Below are 12727 nucleotides of genomic sequence, written 5' to 3' on the forward strand. Positions count from 1 at the left end.
CTTTAGTAAAGTGACAGCAAGGTCAGAATCAGTTTCTTACTAAGGGGTGTGTGGTGAGCATATACACGCGTGGAGTGTCAGGGGTGAGATGCTGTGTCTGATTACCTCCCGCACCATCTGAAGTTGAAAGAACCAGACTCCCAACATCTGAGATGAGGGACGCCTGCCAGGTGACTGTCTCCGTGACCAGGCTTCCAGTATACCACCCTGACGCCCCAGCGTCACTTCGTGTCGTGAGATTACATTCGCTCAGAGGGCAAGAGGGAGCACCACCGTCAGCCAGCAGCAAGGACCCTGTCCTTGTCATGGAGTCCCTGAAGTAATGAGACACAGCTTACAAAACAAGCTTTAATCAGCTTCCTAGAAATGGTTCCTGTAGTTGGACTCGAATAGGCCCATTTGCCCCGCAGGCTGCAGGTGGCGGTTTCACATTTCCAGGCTCAGAGGCAGGGGCCTCTCCTCTGGGCCCATGGTGTCTGACAGTTCAGATGCTCGATGGCCTGGGAGGTAGGTGCGCAGGTAGACTGCGTGTCTGTGGAAAAGCTGGCGGCAGCTCCAGCTAAGGTATACCTTAAACACCGTCAGGCAGGTGCCCCGGGAAGATACACCCAGAGGAAAAAGGCCATCACACCTGACAGCCTTGGCCCTGCACCCTTCCTCAGCCGTGGCCACCAGGGAGCAGGACCCGGCTGGGGTAGCAAGCACATGAGCTTGCCCTGGGGGGCTGCCTCGTTCAAATCCCACCAACAGATGAGCCTCTGATTCAGCAGGACAGGGAGGAAGCGGGCACGACTTGGCTGCAGCTTTGAACACTCCGCCAGCCCCTGGTGTTTAAGGAGGCCCACACCCGAGGGGAAGGGCTGCCCTCTCTACAGAACTGCTATAAGCACAAGCCCTGTCCCACAGCTCCCTCCCTCCTGAGAGGGTGGTGTGCAGAGTCCCAGACAGGAGGCCAACCTGAGGGGCCAGACTGGACTATGTCCCCCTTTTAAAGGAGATTACAGCAAAATGACGGGGATACTGACAAGACGGAGCCCCTGAGGATAAAACCCAGGTGCCTGCCTGCCTGCCGGCTCCAGCCAGAGTGGCACCAACGCTGGCATTAAACAGTTAAAATGCACACTCCCAGGAATGGCCCAGAGCGCCGCCGGCACGGGGCTCCCCAGGCAGCTCTGAGCCGGCTCCAGCTGCTGTCACTGTCCGCTGAGGAAGGCCAAGTGCCCTTTGGTGCATCTGTTGGCGTAGTGTCCTTTTTCACCACACTGGGAACAGCGGGGAGGGAGGGAACAAACAGAAAACACCGTTTCAGATGCAGTTCTCAACTGAGGCAGCACCCCACCCAGTACCAGGCTGGGGACAGGGACGCTGCAATTCTGGGGTATACAGACTCATTCAGGTGGGAAGGGAGTTCCAGAAAGTCAAGTGGCCCAGGAACCACAGGCAGCAACTAACTCAGCAGGCAGAAGAAAGCACGTGGCCACGGCAGCCTCTGGTGTTCGGGTTCAGAAGAAAAGCCCAGGGCACCAGAGCGCCCCGCCTGAGCGGGGACCACACCCCGCTGCACCTGGCCGGCGGTCACTTACCTCTGAGGCACAGCTCTGGGACTCCCCGGGGACAGGGAGGCGGCAACGCGGGAGAAGCCCGCAGGCTGCTCCCCCAACTCAGGGGCTCTGTGCGTGGACAGAGGGTGGGCTGCACCCAAAAGGCTCTCCCTCCTGGCTCCTAAGTATGCTCCTCCTGCATACTTATCTAAGCTACCCCTGCGCCAGGTTTGGTCACAGGATCAGAGAGGCGGGAAAATTGATTAGACTTGGGTCAACAGATCTGGCAGAATCTCCTCAAAACATCTAGCACTGACCCTGAATTCCTGTCCCTGCTGACGATCCAGACCCTCCCTCAGTTTCTCTTCATCCATTCTCCTTACCCCTCAGAGAGCACAAGGGGATTATAAGGAAGGAAAAGGCAGCCTCAACCACTGAACAAGGGGTTGGGAGACAGACAGGGGCACCCATCTGACACCAAACCCCCAGCGCCCTCTCAGTCCTCGCTTCCTCGGTCTGGAACTTGGGGCTTTGGCCTGTTCTACCCCGACCCCACAGTCCCCGAGTTCTCGAGCCCGTCTGACCTTCAGGTGTAAGCCGTGTGCACGAGTGGCCTGTATGGCCGCCAGCTGGGCCTTTGGTCACCAGAGGGAGGGACTGAGCGCCTCCACTTACAGCACCTGGCATGTCTACTGGCCTCCCGGAGTCCCGAGGCGGCTTGAATATCAACTGTGCCCGCGGCATGAAGGGGTGGTCAGGTTTGTCCCCTAACCCCGTCTTTCTATGGAAGCTGGCTCTTCAGAGGCCCTGCTGAGTCCTGGAGGGGCGAGGCGACAGCACAGCTGACCCAGGACGCCCGAGGCGCCTGGCTGCACTTGAGCACTGCCTGGTCCCTGGTCGGAAGCTACCTGACAACCTCCCCCTCACTCACCTGCTTCCACAGCCCCTTTCCACACTCTCCTCGCCGGTCAGGGCTCAGGCTCATAAATTTGCGAGGTCTTCCCTATACACATGGGCACTCCTAACTGGTGTCTGGGCACCTGCCTCCCCCTCCCTCAGAACACAGACCCCTCCTGGGAAGGAGCGACGGCAGAAGGTCTCCGCAGAGGAGGTGCTCAGCAAGTGTCTGACGCCCAGAGTGGCTCAGCCCTTCCTGAAGGCAAGTTCTAGGGACAATATAAGCGTATAGTTTTTGACTCGTCCCTTCTACTTGTGGGTGCTCCAGACGCCAGACAAGAGCTCACCAATGTCTGTCAGGCTTAGTGCTGTTTTTAGCAGCAAAAACTAGAACTAATTACCAACAGAGAACTGGTAAAATTATGGAGCCACTGAAAGACCTTGGAGTAACTTATCCTGACACAGACTCAGAATGTAAGGTAAAAGGGATCCGAGGACACTACACCCGAGGGCCCTGTTTATATTAAAGATCATCTTGTCCTTGTGCTCGTGTGAGTAGGTTCAGAAGAGCACGTCTCCGAGTGGTGCCCCTGTAGGAGCTGTGAGTGCAGAGGGCACAGAAAATAGCGTGGTGGGTGGATGGCCACGCGCAGCGGCTTCCCTCAGGAGAGGTGGGGATAAAGGCCAGCACCCACGGTGCACCCCCAGCACTTGTGCGTCATCTAGAAGCCTTCACAAGAAACAGACTCGTTCTGTGTTCCGTCTGATCCCCCCAGATCTGAAGCCTCTGTGAACCTTGTTCTGCTGGTCGTTTCTGCTCACTCGCTGGTGTCTGTCCCCGTCTATAGTGTTTAGTTCCGAGCTCTCTTGTGGGGAAACCTCATTGTGGGAATTCTGTGTGGGCTGGATTGAGAATTAATATCTCGAAGCTACGTTGCCAGGGGCTGTTTTAGATTAGAAAATGCAGCCTGTGGCTTTTTGGCCCTCACCAAGGCTCAGACTCGAGGAAGGGCTTGCCCACCAGTGATGAACATCTCTGAAAGGACTTTCCTCGCCCACTTTCCACCCAGAGCCAAGAGTTTTCCCTGAAGGCCCCATTTTGTGTGTATGTGTCCTGATTCCTCAGCACGCAGACCTAAAGCTTTGTCCCTCCCCTCATGTGTGCCGCGTGGGGTGTGAGGACCCCTCCCCCGCAGAGGTTCAGGGCTCACTCCGTTCCCGGGCTCTGGAAGATCCCAATCCCTTTCTTGGGTGTGCAATCTGTTCACGCAACAGCAGCTGTTTAGTTGTTAACCTGGCCTTAGTGTGTCGTGGAAGTGGCATGGTCTAGCTCACCGGAGTGGCCCCGTTTTGCTCTTCCAATTAGCAAAAATAAAGATGTCTTCATTCTTCAACATGAGCTAACTCTCTGGGGAAGGAGGGAATGACCATGGACTGTGAAAGACGCCCCCGCCAGCCCCAGGACTCACCTTGTAGCAGGTGACCTGCTCCAGCGGCCGGGGTCCTCGGTTGCCTGCACTGCTGTTTTGACTCTGCATGACCCCGATGACCTGCGGGGTTCTCTGCTGGTTGGGAGAAGAGTTCTGACTCGTTAACTGGATCAAGGAGGACGACCTTTGTAATGGCGGATTGTTACTTTGCTGGAAAGAGTTACACAACACGGTTTTACTGCGGAAAACACGTGCAGGCAGACTACCAATGGGGAGAGGAAAAAAGAGAGCGGGCTTTCTCCCGCATGACCGTGACCGTAACCAGCAGGAAGAAGGGCTTCTGTGGCGGCCCCACTCGGGAGAGCAGGCGGAAAAGAAACGTCTGGTGATGATGGCAGGAGCCGCTGCCCGAAAAACACCATGCAGACACACAAAAACGAAAAAGAAAAGTGGAAAACAAAACACCAAAGAGACAGGCGGTCTCTGGGGCGGCAGGGCGAGGGCATGAGCAGGCCTTACTTTTGTTTGTGAGGTTCTAGCTTCAGGTCAGGATGAACGCTTGGTTCAGCCAGCTGTTTAGAGCCTACACGGCGGGCAACAGTCACAGAAACGAGTCGGAGGCTGACACGCTGACCTGCGGTCTAGGGGCTGAGAGGGCCCTCCACTAGGGAGCAGGGGGGACGGGGCACCTCGGCGGGGCCCGACCCGGTGGGACCCTGCGTCTGGGCCCATCAGTGCAGGAGCCCGGGCTGGGGACTGGGAACGCCCGGCTCTGCTGACAGCAGTTCTCCTGGTTTATCCCACACACTTGGGGTGGTGGGGGTCAGGGTGGTGAGGGTGGCTGTGTCCCCTCCCAGCTGCTCGACCTCCAGCACAGACGGGGGCCAGACCGGGCCCCGACAGTGGGCTCAGAGTCCAGCCAGGTGAGAGGTGAGGCTTCACGACTGGCGGGCAGCTCATCAGCCTGCTGAGACCCCACCGGGGACATCCGCCTGGCCTTCCTCCAGGACCTGACCACCACCCGTAACCAAACCCAAAGTGCCCTTTGTTTGAGGGGCACTGCCACAGATTCCCATGTGTTCAGGGCAGTTCCCTCTCCTTATGCTCGAGGGGAACGGCCCACTGTGGCCTGGGCGTGGGGCCCCCTCGTCTAGGAGACTGGAGCCAGCTGGTCCCTCAGCCTCTGTGCCCAGCATCCCTTCCCACAATTGGGCCGGGCCAGAGAAACAGGCAGCCTCGCCTCTGCTCCTAGGTCTGCTCCCGCCCCGCCGGGCCCCTCAGGCAAGTCCCGTTGTGGAGGGAGGGGTCTGCAGCTAGCACGGCAGACATGGGGCGCCCAGCTGCCTACAGGCCCACAGGCAAGACGGGGAGAGGAGCCTGGCGGTGCCTGGCTGGAGCAGGCCGCCCTCCACCTCGAGAAGGTGCCGGCCACTCTGCCCCCTTGGAGTTTCTGCCAGAACCCGGGTGACTCCCCTCCGGGCTCCGGCCCCCGCCCCTACCCTCCTCTCACGGCCTGCCGCCGGCTCCCCAGCAGACCCCACACCGAGGCGGGCACTGAGGGCGCTGTGGCCAGGGCGCTGCTGGGCTCCGCCGTACCGCGGGCCCGGGGCACGGTACCTTCGTGGGTGGTTGCGTCTGCTGCGGCAGTGGGGGCTGCTCGGTGGTTCCCATCGGCAGTTCAAATCGAGGGCTGGTCACAAGAGGAGAAGAGGAGAGAGAGGAGCTAGGCGGGGAGGCTCCCACGTTCTGGCCCCAGGAAAATCCCAGCCGGCCTCTCGCCGAGCCCAGGGCCACACGAGCCGCCTGGACGGAGGGCGGGGGCTGGCACTCAGCTCCGCCAGGCTTCGGGACGGATCTGAGGCGTCTGGACTCAGACCCAGCTCTGCCTACACCAAGTCGTGAGCCCCGGCGAGCAGTGCTCAGACAGAGGAAGGAGACATGGCTGGAGGGCACAGAGGCCCTCCCGGCACACACCCTTCGCTGCAGGGACGGTGTTAGACCTCTGCCCACAGAGTCCTGGTGGACATGCCCCCCGCACCCCCCTGGCCACACAGAGGAACCCCTGGGCCACCTGCAGGCTCCCAGGCTTGCATCTCGGGTGGGGGACCAAGCCAGCAGCACCAGCCACCTGCCCACTACGTGGCAGTGAGCAGGACACGGCTGCCAGGCCGGTGCCAGCAGTGTGGACAGAGGCAGTGAGGGGTGGGGCGGCTGATGCTACTCTGGGTCCCAGTGCCGCCACCCACGACCACCCAAAGTGACAGACGGGCACGGAGGCCCAGGGGAGGGGTGCTGGGCCGTGCTGGCAGGAGGACTGGGCTCTAGAGGCCACAGACCTGCCTCTAACCAAGCACCCCCACCTGTCCCCACCTGCCCCTGGCCAGGGGCGGGGCTTGGAGCCTCAGCGTTCCCATGTGTGAAATGGGGACCTTCTTTCACACGAGGGTCTCTGAACCAGTGAAAAGGGAAGCCCAAGCTCAGTGCCTTCACGTAGGAGGCCCTGCCTGAGACTGAAGTTCCCTTCCATGAGGGCACAGGTTCTTAGCTTGAGGTCATGTGTGTCTGAGTTTTTCTGGAGTACAGGGACCAGAGTTTTTATGTGAGGCCGAGATGGACTGTGACCCAGTAAAGGTCAAACCCTGGTTTAGGCAGAACCACCTCTGGGCTCAGAGCAGTGGTGGCCCCTCCCTGCCTTCCACCCGTTCCCAGACCCGGTCATGACGCTGCCCAGTGATCAAAGCCCAGATGGGCCCAAGAGAGACACGGGGGCACAAGGCCTGGTACTCACTGCATGAATTTACAGGAGGGCCCCTCTGGGCAGAATCCCACGAGGTAATTGACACAGATGACTCTCCGCGTGTGCCGGTGCCTGCACAGGGGGCCTGCGGACCGAGCACAGGCCCACTCAGACCGTCTCCTCTTCGGGGGGCAACTCGAGCCCTGCCCACACCGCCACCCCGGGGTCAGAGCACAAGAACAGGGCTTCAGATGCTGGCTCTGACTCGTGCTCAGCAGGGCCGGTGGGCAAGACACACAGCCTCTCAAACACTAGTCTCCTGGTCAGAAATCTAGGTGAGAATGCGGTCCAGGGGCGCCTGTCCTGGGGAGGGACTCGAGGGTGTGACAAAGCCTCACCAGCCCCCAAACGCCTAACACGATGTTTGTAGGAACAGGAGGGACGTGGGCAGAGGGGGGCAGGACGGGCCTCTGGCCGGGAGCCCCGCTCCCCTACACCTACCGTGCTTGCAGAAGCCGCGGTCGTACCACGGGCAGTCCTTGATCTTGGACTCGGGGTCGATGTGCAGGAAGGGGCACTCCTTGTTGCTGCACTCCCCTGCGGGGACCAGACAGGCGTCCACCTGGGGGCGCGGGACCCAGACCCACCCCCGATCCTCCAGAGGCCAGGGCCATGGGACAGCAGGGAGGGCTGGGGGTTCCGGTGCCCTGTCCTGGCCAAGCGAGCCCTGAGACCCAGGGCAGTGTGTCTCGGAGCCTCAGTCTCCTGGGCTGTACCTGGGCTGCGACGGTCCTTCCCCCACAGTCTGTGCTGTCTCGGGGGTCACAGACACTGACAGAGGCGGGCACAGGGTTCACCTCGTCAAACAGCTCCCGGCTCCACCCCTCACCCACAGGAGGTGTCCTGGGCATCGTGGGGGGTCCAGATGTGCAACGCAGCAGCTGAGACCAGCGGGGAAATTACCGGTCTGCCCTGATGCGCTCTTCATGTTGGGACAAGGAGAAGGTCTGAGGACTGCCTCTCAGGACAAGAGGAGGGAAGCTTTGGGAACTCACAGCTGGGGCCCTCTGGTTGTCGTGTAGTCGCTCAGTCGAGTCCGACTCTCTGTGACCCCGTGGACTATAGCCCGCCAGGCTCCTCTGTCCATGGGATTTCCCAGGCAAGAATACTGGAGTGGGTTGCCATTTCCTTCTCCAAGCGATCTTCCCAACCCAGGGATGAAACCAGCTTATATTGCCTCTACAAAAAAAGCTACAACTATCATTAACAAGCCAGCAGGCATACCTGTCGGGCTGCTGAAAGAATCAAGGTCTCCTTGGACAACAGTGCACAGCAGGCTGCCAGCCCCCTGCCTAAGGCCAGCAGTTCCGGGGCCAGAGCCCAGCCTCATCCTGACCAACAGGGCTTCTTCCTGGGCAGCCTCGCCCAAGGTAGAGCCGAGGAGTCTAGTTCCATCGGGGAGCACGTCAGCTGCACTGAGCCCTGGGCCAGCCCTACTGCCCCGGCTTCACAGAGTTCATAAGCTCAGCGGAGGCCACGTGTCCTCTGAGCAGAAACAAAGGCAATCTCCATTTCCCAGGTAAAGAGGAGGGCTTTCTGCCACCAGAAGACGGTGCACCCCACTGGCTGTTCTTAAGGAGTGTTTTAAGGAGATCAGTCCTGAGTGTTCTTTGGAAGGACTGATGTTGAAGCTGAAACTCCAATACTTTGGCCACCTGATACGAAGAGCTGACTCATTTGAAAAGACCCTGATGCTGGGAAAGACTGAAGGCGGGAGAAGGGGATGACAGAGGGTGAGATGGTTGGATGGCATCACTGACTCAAGGGACATGAGTTTAAGTAAACTCCAGGAGTTGGTGATGGACAGGGAGGTCTGACGTGCTGCAGTCCATGGGGTCGCAAAGAGTCGGACACGACTGAGCGACTGAACTGAACTGAACTGACTGAGGACAGACCGGCTCCTACCTGGGATCACACTTCTAGAGAGAAGGCCTCTAGACACCACTCCAGCAGCAACGGCTGACTAAGGGAGAAGGTTCACTGGAGCAGAAACAAGGTCCCCAGCCAGCTGCCCTGCTCCTGTGCCCGCCGTGAGACCCAGATCTGCCTCAACCTCCCAAAGTGCTTGCAAGTGCTCAGAAAACGGACGCACGGGGAGACACGGGGGTCAGGAGAGAATAACCCTAAGTCCCCAGAACTAAAGGGGCTGCTGAGGTTGGCAGGCACCGCAGGCGCCGGAGCAGCTACTCACGGCGAGTCTCCTGCCTGTGGGGCCTCTGGGGGCTCCCCACCCCGCCGCGGGGGGTGCCTCACCGAACTTGGAGTAGAAGTAGCACTCGGGCATCTTGGTCATGTCGTACTCATGCAGGAACTCGCACTGGTCCCCCTTCTTGCACAGCCCCCGCAGCCAGTGCTTGCACACCACCGTCTTCTCACCACTGATGTGGCGGAACGGGCACATGCCCCCTGCCGGGGAAGATGCGTGTGAAGACCCAGCGCCCCCGCGAGCCGCGTGTCCTAGAATGTGGTGGCTGCCCTGGCAGGAGGTGGTGTGATTTCAGGCTGCACACGAGCACACGCTTCAGGTTTTAATAGCTGTGGATTTTATTGTGACGTGTCTTGGGAAAATATAAAACATCCAATTGAGGTGTCACAGATATTTCTCTAAGACGGAAACTTCAGAAGCCTAAGGGTGGTGGGGGGAAGGGGGGGCGTTTTTCTTAATTTAAAGAAGAGTTCTGGTGATATAAAGACACGTCAACATTTGTAGGAGCAGTAAAAGACTGGGGGTGGGGAACACACCTAGGGACACCGTGAGTCTGCAGAAAGCAGGGCGAACAAGGGATCCGAGAGCTTGTGGGTCTGCCCAGGGTGGTGGAGGGTACCCCGGGGGGATGCAGGAAGCCAGGGTCTCTTACCTTTGCCACAGGCAGCTTTCAAAAAGAATTCACAGACAGCAGCCCCTGACTCTGCAGAAAGAATGAGAGGTGTCAAACAGGGTGAGGTGTGACTGCTACCTGTGACATCTGAACACAGGGTGGGGACCCCTCTGGCCTTTAACCCACGCAGGAGTCCAGGTACAGGAAACAGAAACCTGAGGAAGCAAGGAGAACACTCCCCACTGTGACATCCAGGACCTCCTATAAGCAAGATGCTTTCCAGGAGTCAGAAGTGGATGGGAGAAGGAAGGATGGAGCACAAGCTCACAGAGATTAATTACTCCCCGCCCAGACCTTCCAGAAGGCTGATTCAGGGGCTCTGTATCCTGAGCCCAGAGGGATAGAATGATCTAGGAAGAACAAGCCAGTGGGGATTCTCAGGAGGAGCCTGCCCCAGAGAAGAGGCGGGTGCCTCGGAGACGCTATTCTGGAGGGAAGAGCGTCACTGAAGACACGGGAGCAGGACTGCTTTTGGTATGCAACGCCAACATGCAATGATTAAAGGGGCACGGACTTCCGCTCCCACAGATGCAGCTGGTTCAGGTGAGGGGAGCAGGAGAATAAAAGCTGAGCGCTGAGAAACCAATGGGGTCCAGGGCTGTTCCAAGGAGCCCAAGAATTCACCTGCCATGGCCACCAGAACAAAAAGTCTGTGGCTTCTCAGTTTTCTCTATCAGCAGGCATCTTAGGAAACCCACCGACACCATCTCTAAAGACCACTTGCATGCCTCTGCTTGCTAACTTGCAAGAGACTCATTGGCCTCTTGGAAGCAGGCAGATTTTGCTAGGACAGATTTAAGGTTACAAAAGTAGGAGTCACAGGGGTGTCACTTGTTCGCATTTCAAAAAAGTCTGAGAAGTCTTACTAAAACATTAGAAAAGTACCATTTAAGAGTATTTCTGGGCCTTCATCCTTTACAGAGGTTAAGTCTGTTTCATTCCCTAAAGTCCACTGTCCTGGGGGTCAGGTTTTAGGCAAACAGGATAAAGGAGTTTGCCTTCAGGACAGAACTGATATGCCCACTCCACATCAGGATGGGAATGGGGACCTCCCTGGTGGTCCAGTGGTTAAGAATCCACCACCTTGCAATACAGGGGACAAAGGTTCGATCCTTGGTCAGTAAACTTAAGATCCCACACGTCCCAGAGCAACGAAGCCCGTGCTCTGGAGCGTGAGAGCCACAATGAAGATTCTGCTTGCCACAACTAGACCCAACACAGCTAAATAATATTTTTAAAAAAAGAATGAGGTGTAGGGATGAGAGAGGAAGGGCCGTGGCCTCCCTGGATTCTAACACACTGACTGTGATCCTGGGCAGGTGGCGCAAGTGCTGAGGGCGCTCACCAAATCAGAGGTAGTACCTGTGGCCAGGTGTGTCTTGGACCCTCTCTAAGAACAGGTTTGTTCTCACCTCTGCACCTGCCCTCAGAGTCAAGTATCTGCTTCCAAGCTGGAGTGGGGAGAGAGGGAGAGAGCTGCCCTGCATGGAAGAGGGCGCCATGGCCTCCAACTAGTGCCATCGGCCAAGGAAAAGGCCACACGTGTGAATGAATGTATAAGCACGGAGTGATCACGTGAGTGGACGACTAGGTTTAAGAGTATCTGAATGTGAGCAGCAGTTTATAAGCCATGTACAGTGGAGACAGTGTAAAGTAAGGCTGTTTGGATTATGTCTCTGCGTTGTGAGCATTATCTTACACGGAAGTGTCAGCGTGAGAGCGACACCTCAGATGTCATGTGTACATGAGAAGTGTGGCCTCTTGAGGGGAATGAGGCTGCAGGGAGACTCGACCAGCCTGGGGACAGGCAGGAGGACCGGGGGCTGCGGCCCATGTCCTCTGGCGGTTATGGGAGACCGCCCAGGAACTGCAGATGGAAAGATCAAGAGCCCTGGTGAGCTCACCTGGCTCCATCTGGAGCTCAGTGGTCTTTGGCAAGTCCTCCCCCCTCCCAGGCCTCAGTTTAGCCCATCTGTGGCTTGAGCTCAATGAGCTCTAAGAGCCCTCTGAAATGTAATGTTATAGCATTAGATTTCAAGTATGTCTGGAAAGGAGAAAGGAAACCGTTCATTTCTTTTCAAGTGCTATACGTCTCAAGGAATTCCCTGGCAGTCCAGTGGTTAGGACTCTCCACTTTCACTGCCATGGCCAGGGCTCAATCCCTGGTGGGGGGGACCAAGATCTCAGCAAGCGGGGTGGGGTGTCCAAAGTAAATAAATAAAAGTAAAGTGCTAGACATCCCATCTGAGCTGGGGGGATGGGGCGGGGGAAGCCAGGAGCCACCATGTGGTGGGGGAGAGTGAAGTGAAGGGAACTTAAGTAGCTGCCTGGGTGGATGAATGACCCAGAGGTGGGGTCAACAGAAACACTGAGGAATGGGGTCCCAGGAGCGCGAGTCCTAGGAGAAAAATGGAGTTTGAGAGTCTTCTTGGGGGTCTCCTACAGAGACGGGGAGGTGGGTCCTTCCCACAGCAAGACTCCTTCAACGGCCCAGTTTTGACGAAAGCAAGAAGGCGCTCAAAGTGGGGCTGGAGGTGGGGAAAGGGGCTATCTTAGTACGTCTCTGTAACTGGAGAGTGTGTGCAGGGGGGGGGGGGGGCAGGATTTCCAACCCAGGATACCCGCCTTCTTTTAAGAGTTATTCGAACTGCCCGACGTCGCCCTGCCTTTCTGAAGCCTGCATTCGAACAGCCCCCGGGAACGGGGGTTCCCTAGTCAAAATAACGGAGGGGGAGGTGTCCCAGGATCAGGGGGAAAGGAGTCCCAAGACCGAGGGGGAGGAGCTCCCGGGAGGAGAGAGAAGGCGTCCGGGAACCAAAGGAGGGAGGTACCGGGGCTGAATCGGTCGCGCCCCTCGCCCGCCCGCCCGCCCGCCGCGACCCCGCGCTCACTGTCCATGCCGGGGAAGGGCAGCGGCTGCGCCCCGAGCTGCTGCTCCACGGCGATCTCCAAGTCGAACTTGATGTGGTCCACGCTGGCGATGATTTCCTGCATGGTGGCGGCGGCGGCCACACCGGCCCGGCTCCCGCTCAGATTCCCGGCCGCCCTCACACCTCTACCCGCCGCCGGCTCAGCCGCACACGGCGCCCCGCAGCCTCGCCTCGCCTGGCCTCGCAGCCGCCGCCGCCGCCGCCGCCGCCCGAGGGATGCCGGGAGCTCCCGGAGCCCGCGCCGGCCCTTTTC

At 58.5% G+C, this 12727-nt stretch overlaps 1 protein-coding gene across 3 annotated transcripts; it reads right to left on the minus strand.

Annotated features, from left to right (window-relative positions):
• Window positions 1-1102: 1102 nt before the first annotated feature.
• CPSF4 (cleavage and polyadenylation specific factor 4) lies at window positions 1103-12636 on the minus strand. 3 transcript variants are annotated; one of them, XM_020905291.2, is made up of 8 exons: window positions 12436-12636; window positions 9524-9574; window positions 8919-9071; window positions 7107-7202; window positions 6657-6750; window positions 5486-5558; window positions 3908-4000; window positions 1103-1262 (listed from the first exon to the last, which is right to left on the minus strand). In XM_020905291.2, the coding sequence occupies exons 1-8, from the start codon at window positions 12536-12538 to the stop codon at window positions 1194-1196; spliced, it is 732 nt and encodes a 243-aa protein (XP_020760950.1). In that variant the 5' UTR covers window positions 12539-12636; the 3' UTR covers window positions 1103-1193. The 3 variants fall into 3 exon arrangements, with proteins under 3 accessions (XP_020760950.1, XP_020760949.1, XP_020760948.1); XM_020905290.2 differs by having other exon boundaries at window positions 3908-4003; XM_020905289.2 differs by having other exon boundaries at window positions 3908-4078.
• Between the last annotated feature and the right edge of the window lie 91 nt (window positions 12637-12727).

This window comes from Odocoileus virginianus, chromosome 33, assembly GCF_023699985.2.
Source record: "Odocoileus virginianus isolate 20LAN1187 ecotype Illinois chromosome 33, Ovbor_1.2, whole genome shotgun sequence".
In the NCBI taxonomy this organism is placed as follows: domain Eukaryota; kingdom Metazoa; phylum Chordata; class Mammalia; order Artiodactyla; family Cervidae; genus Odocoileus; species Odocoileus virginianus.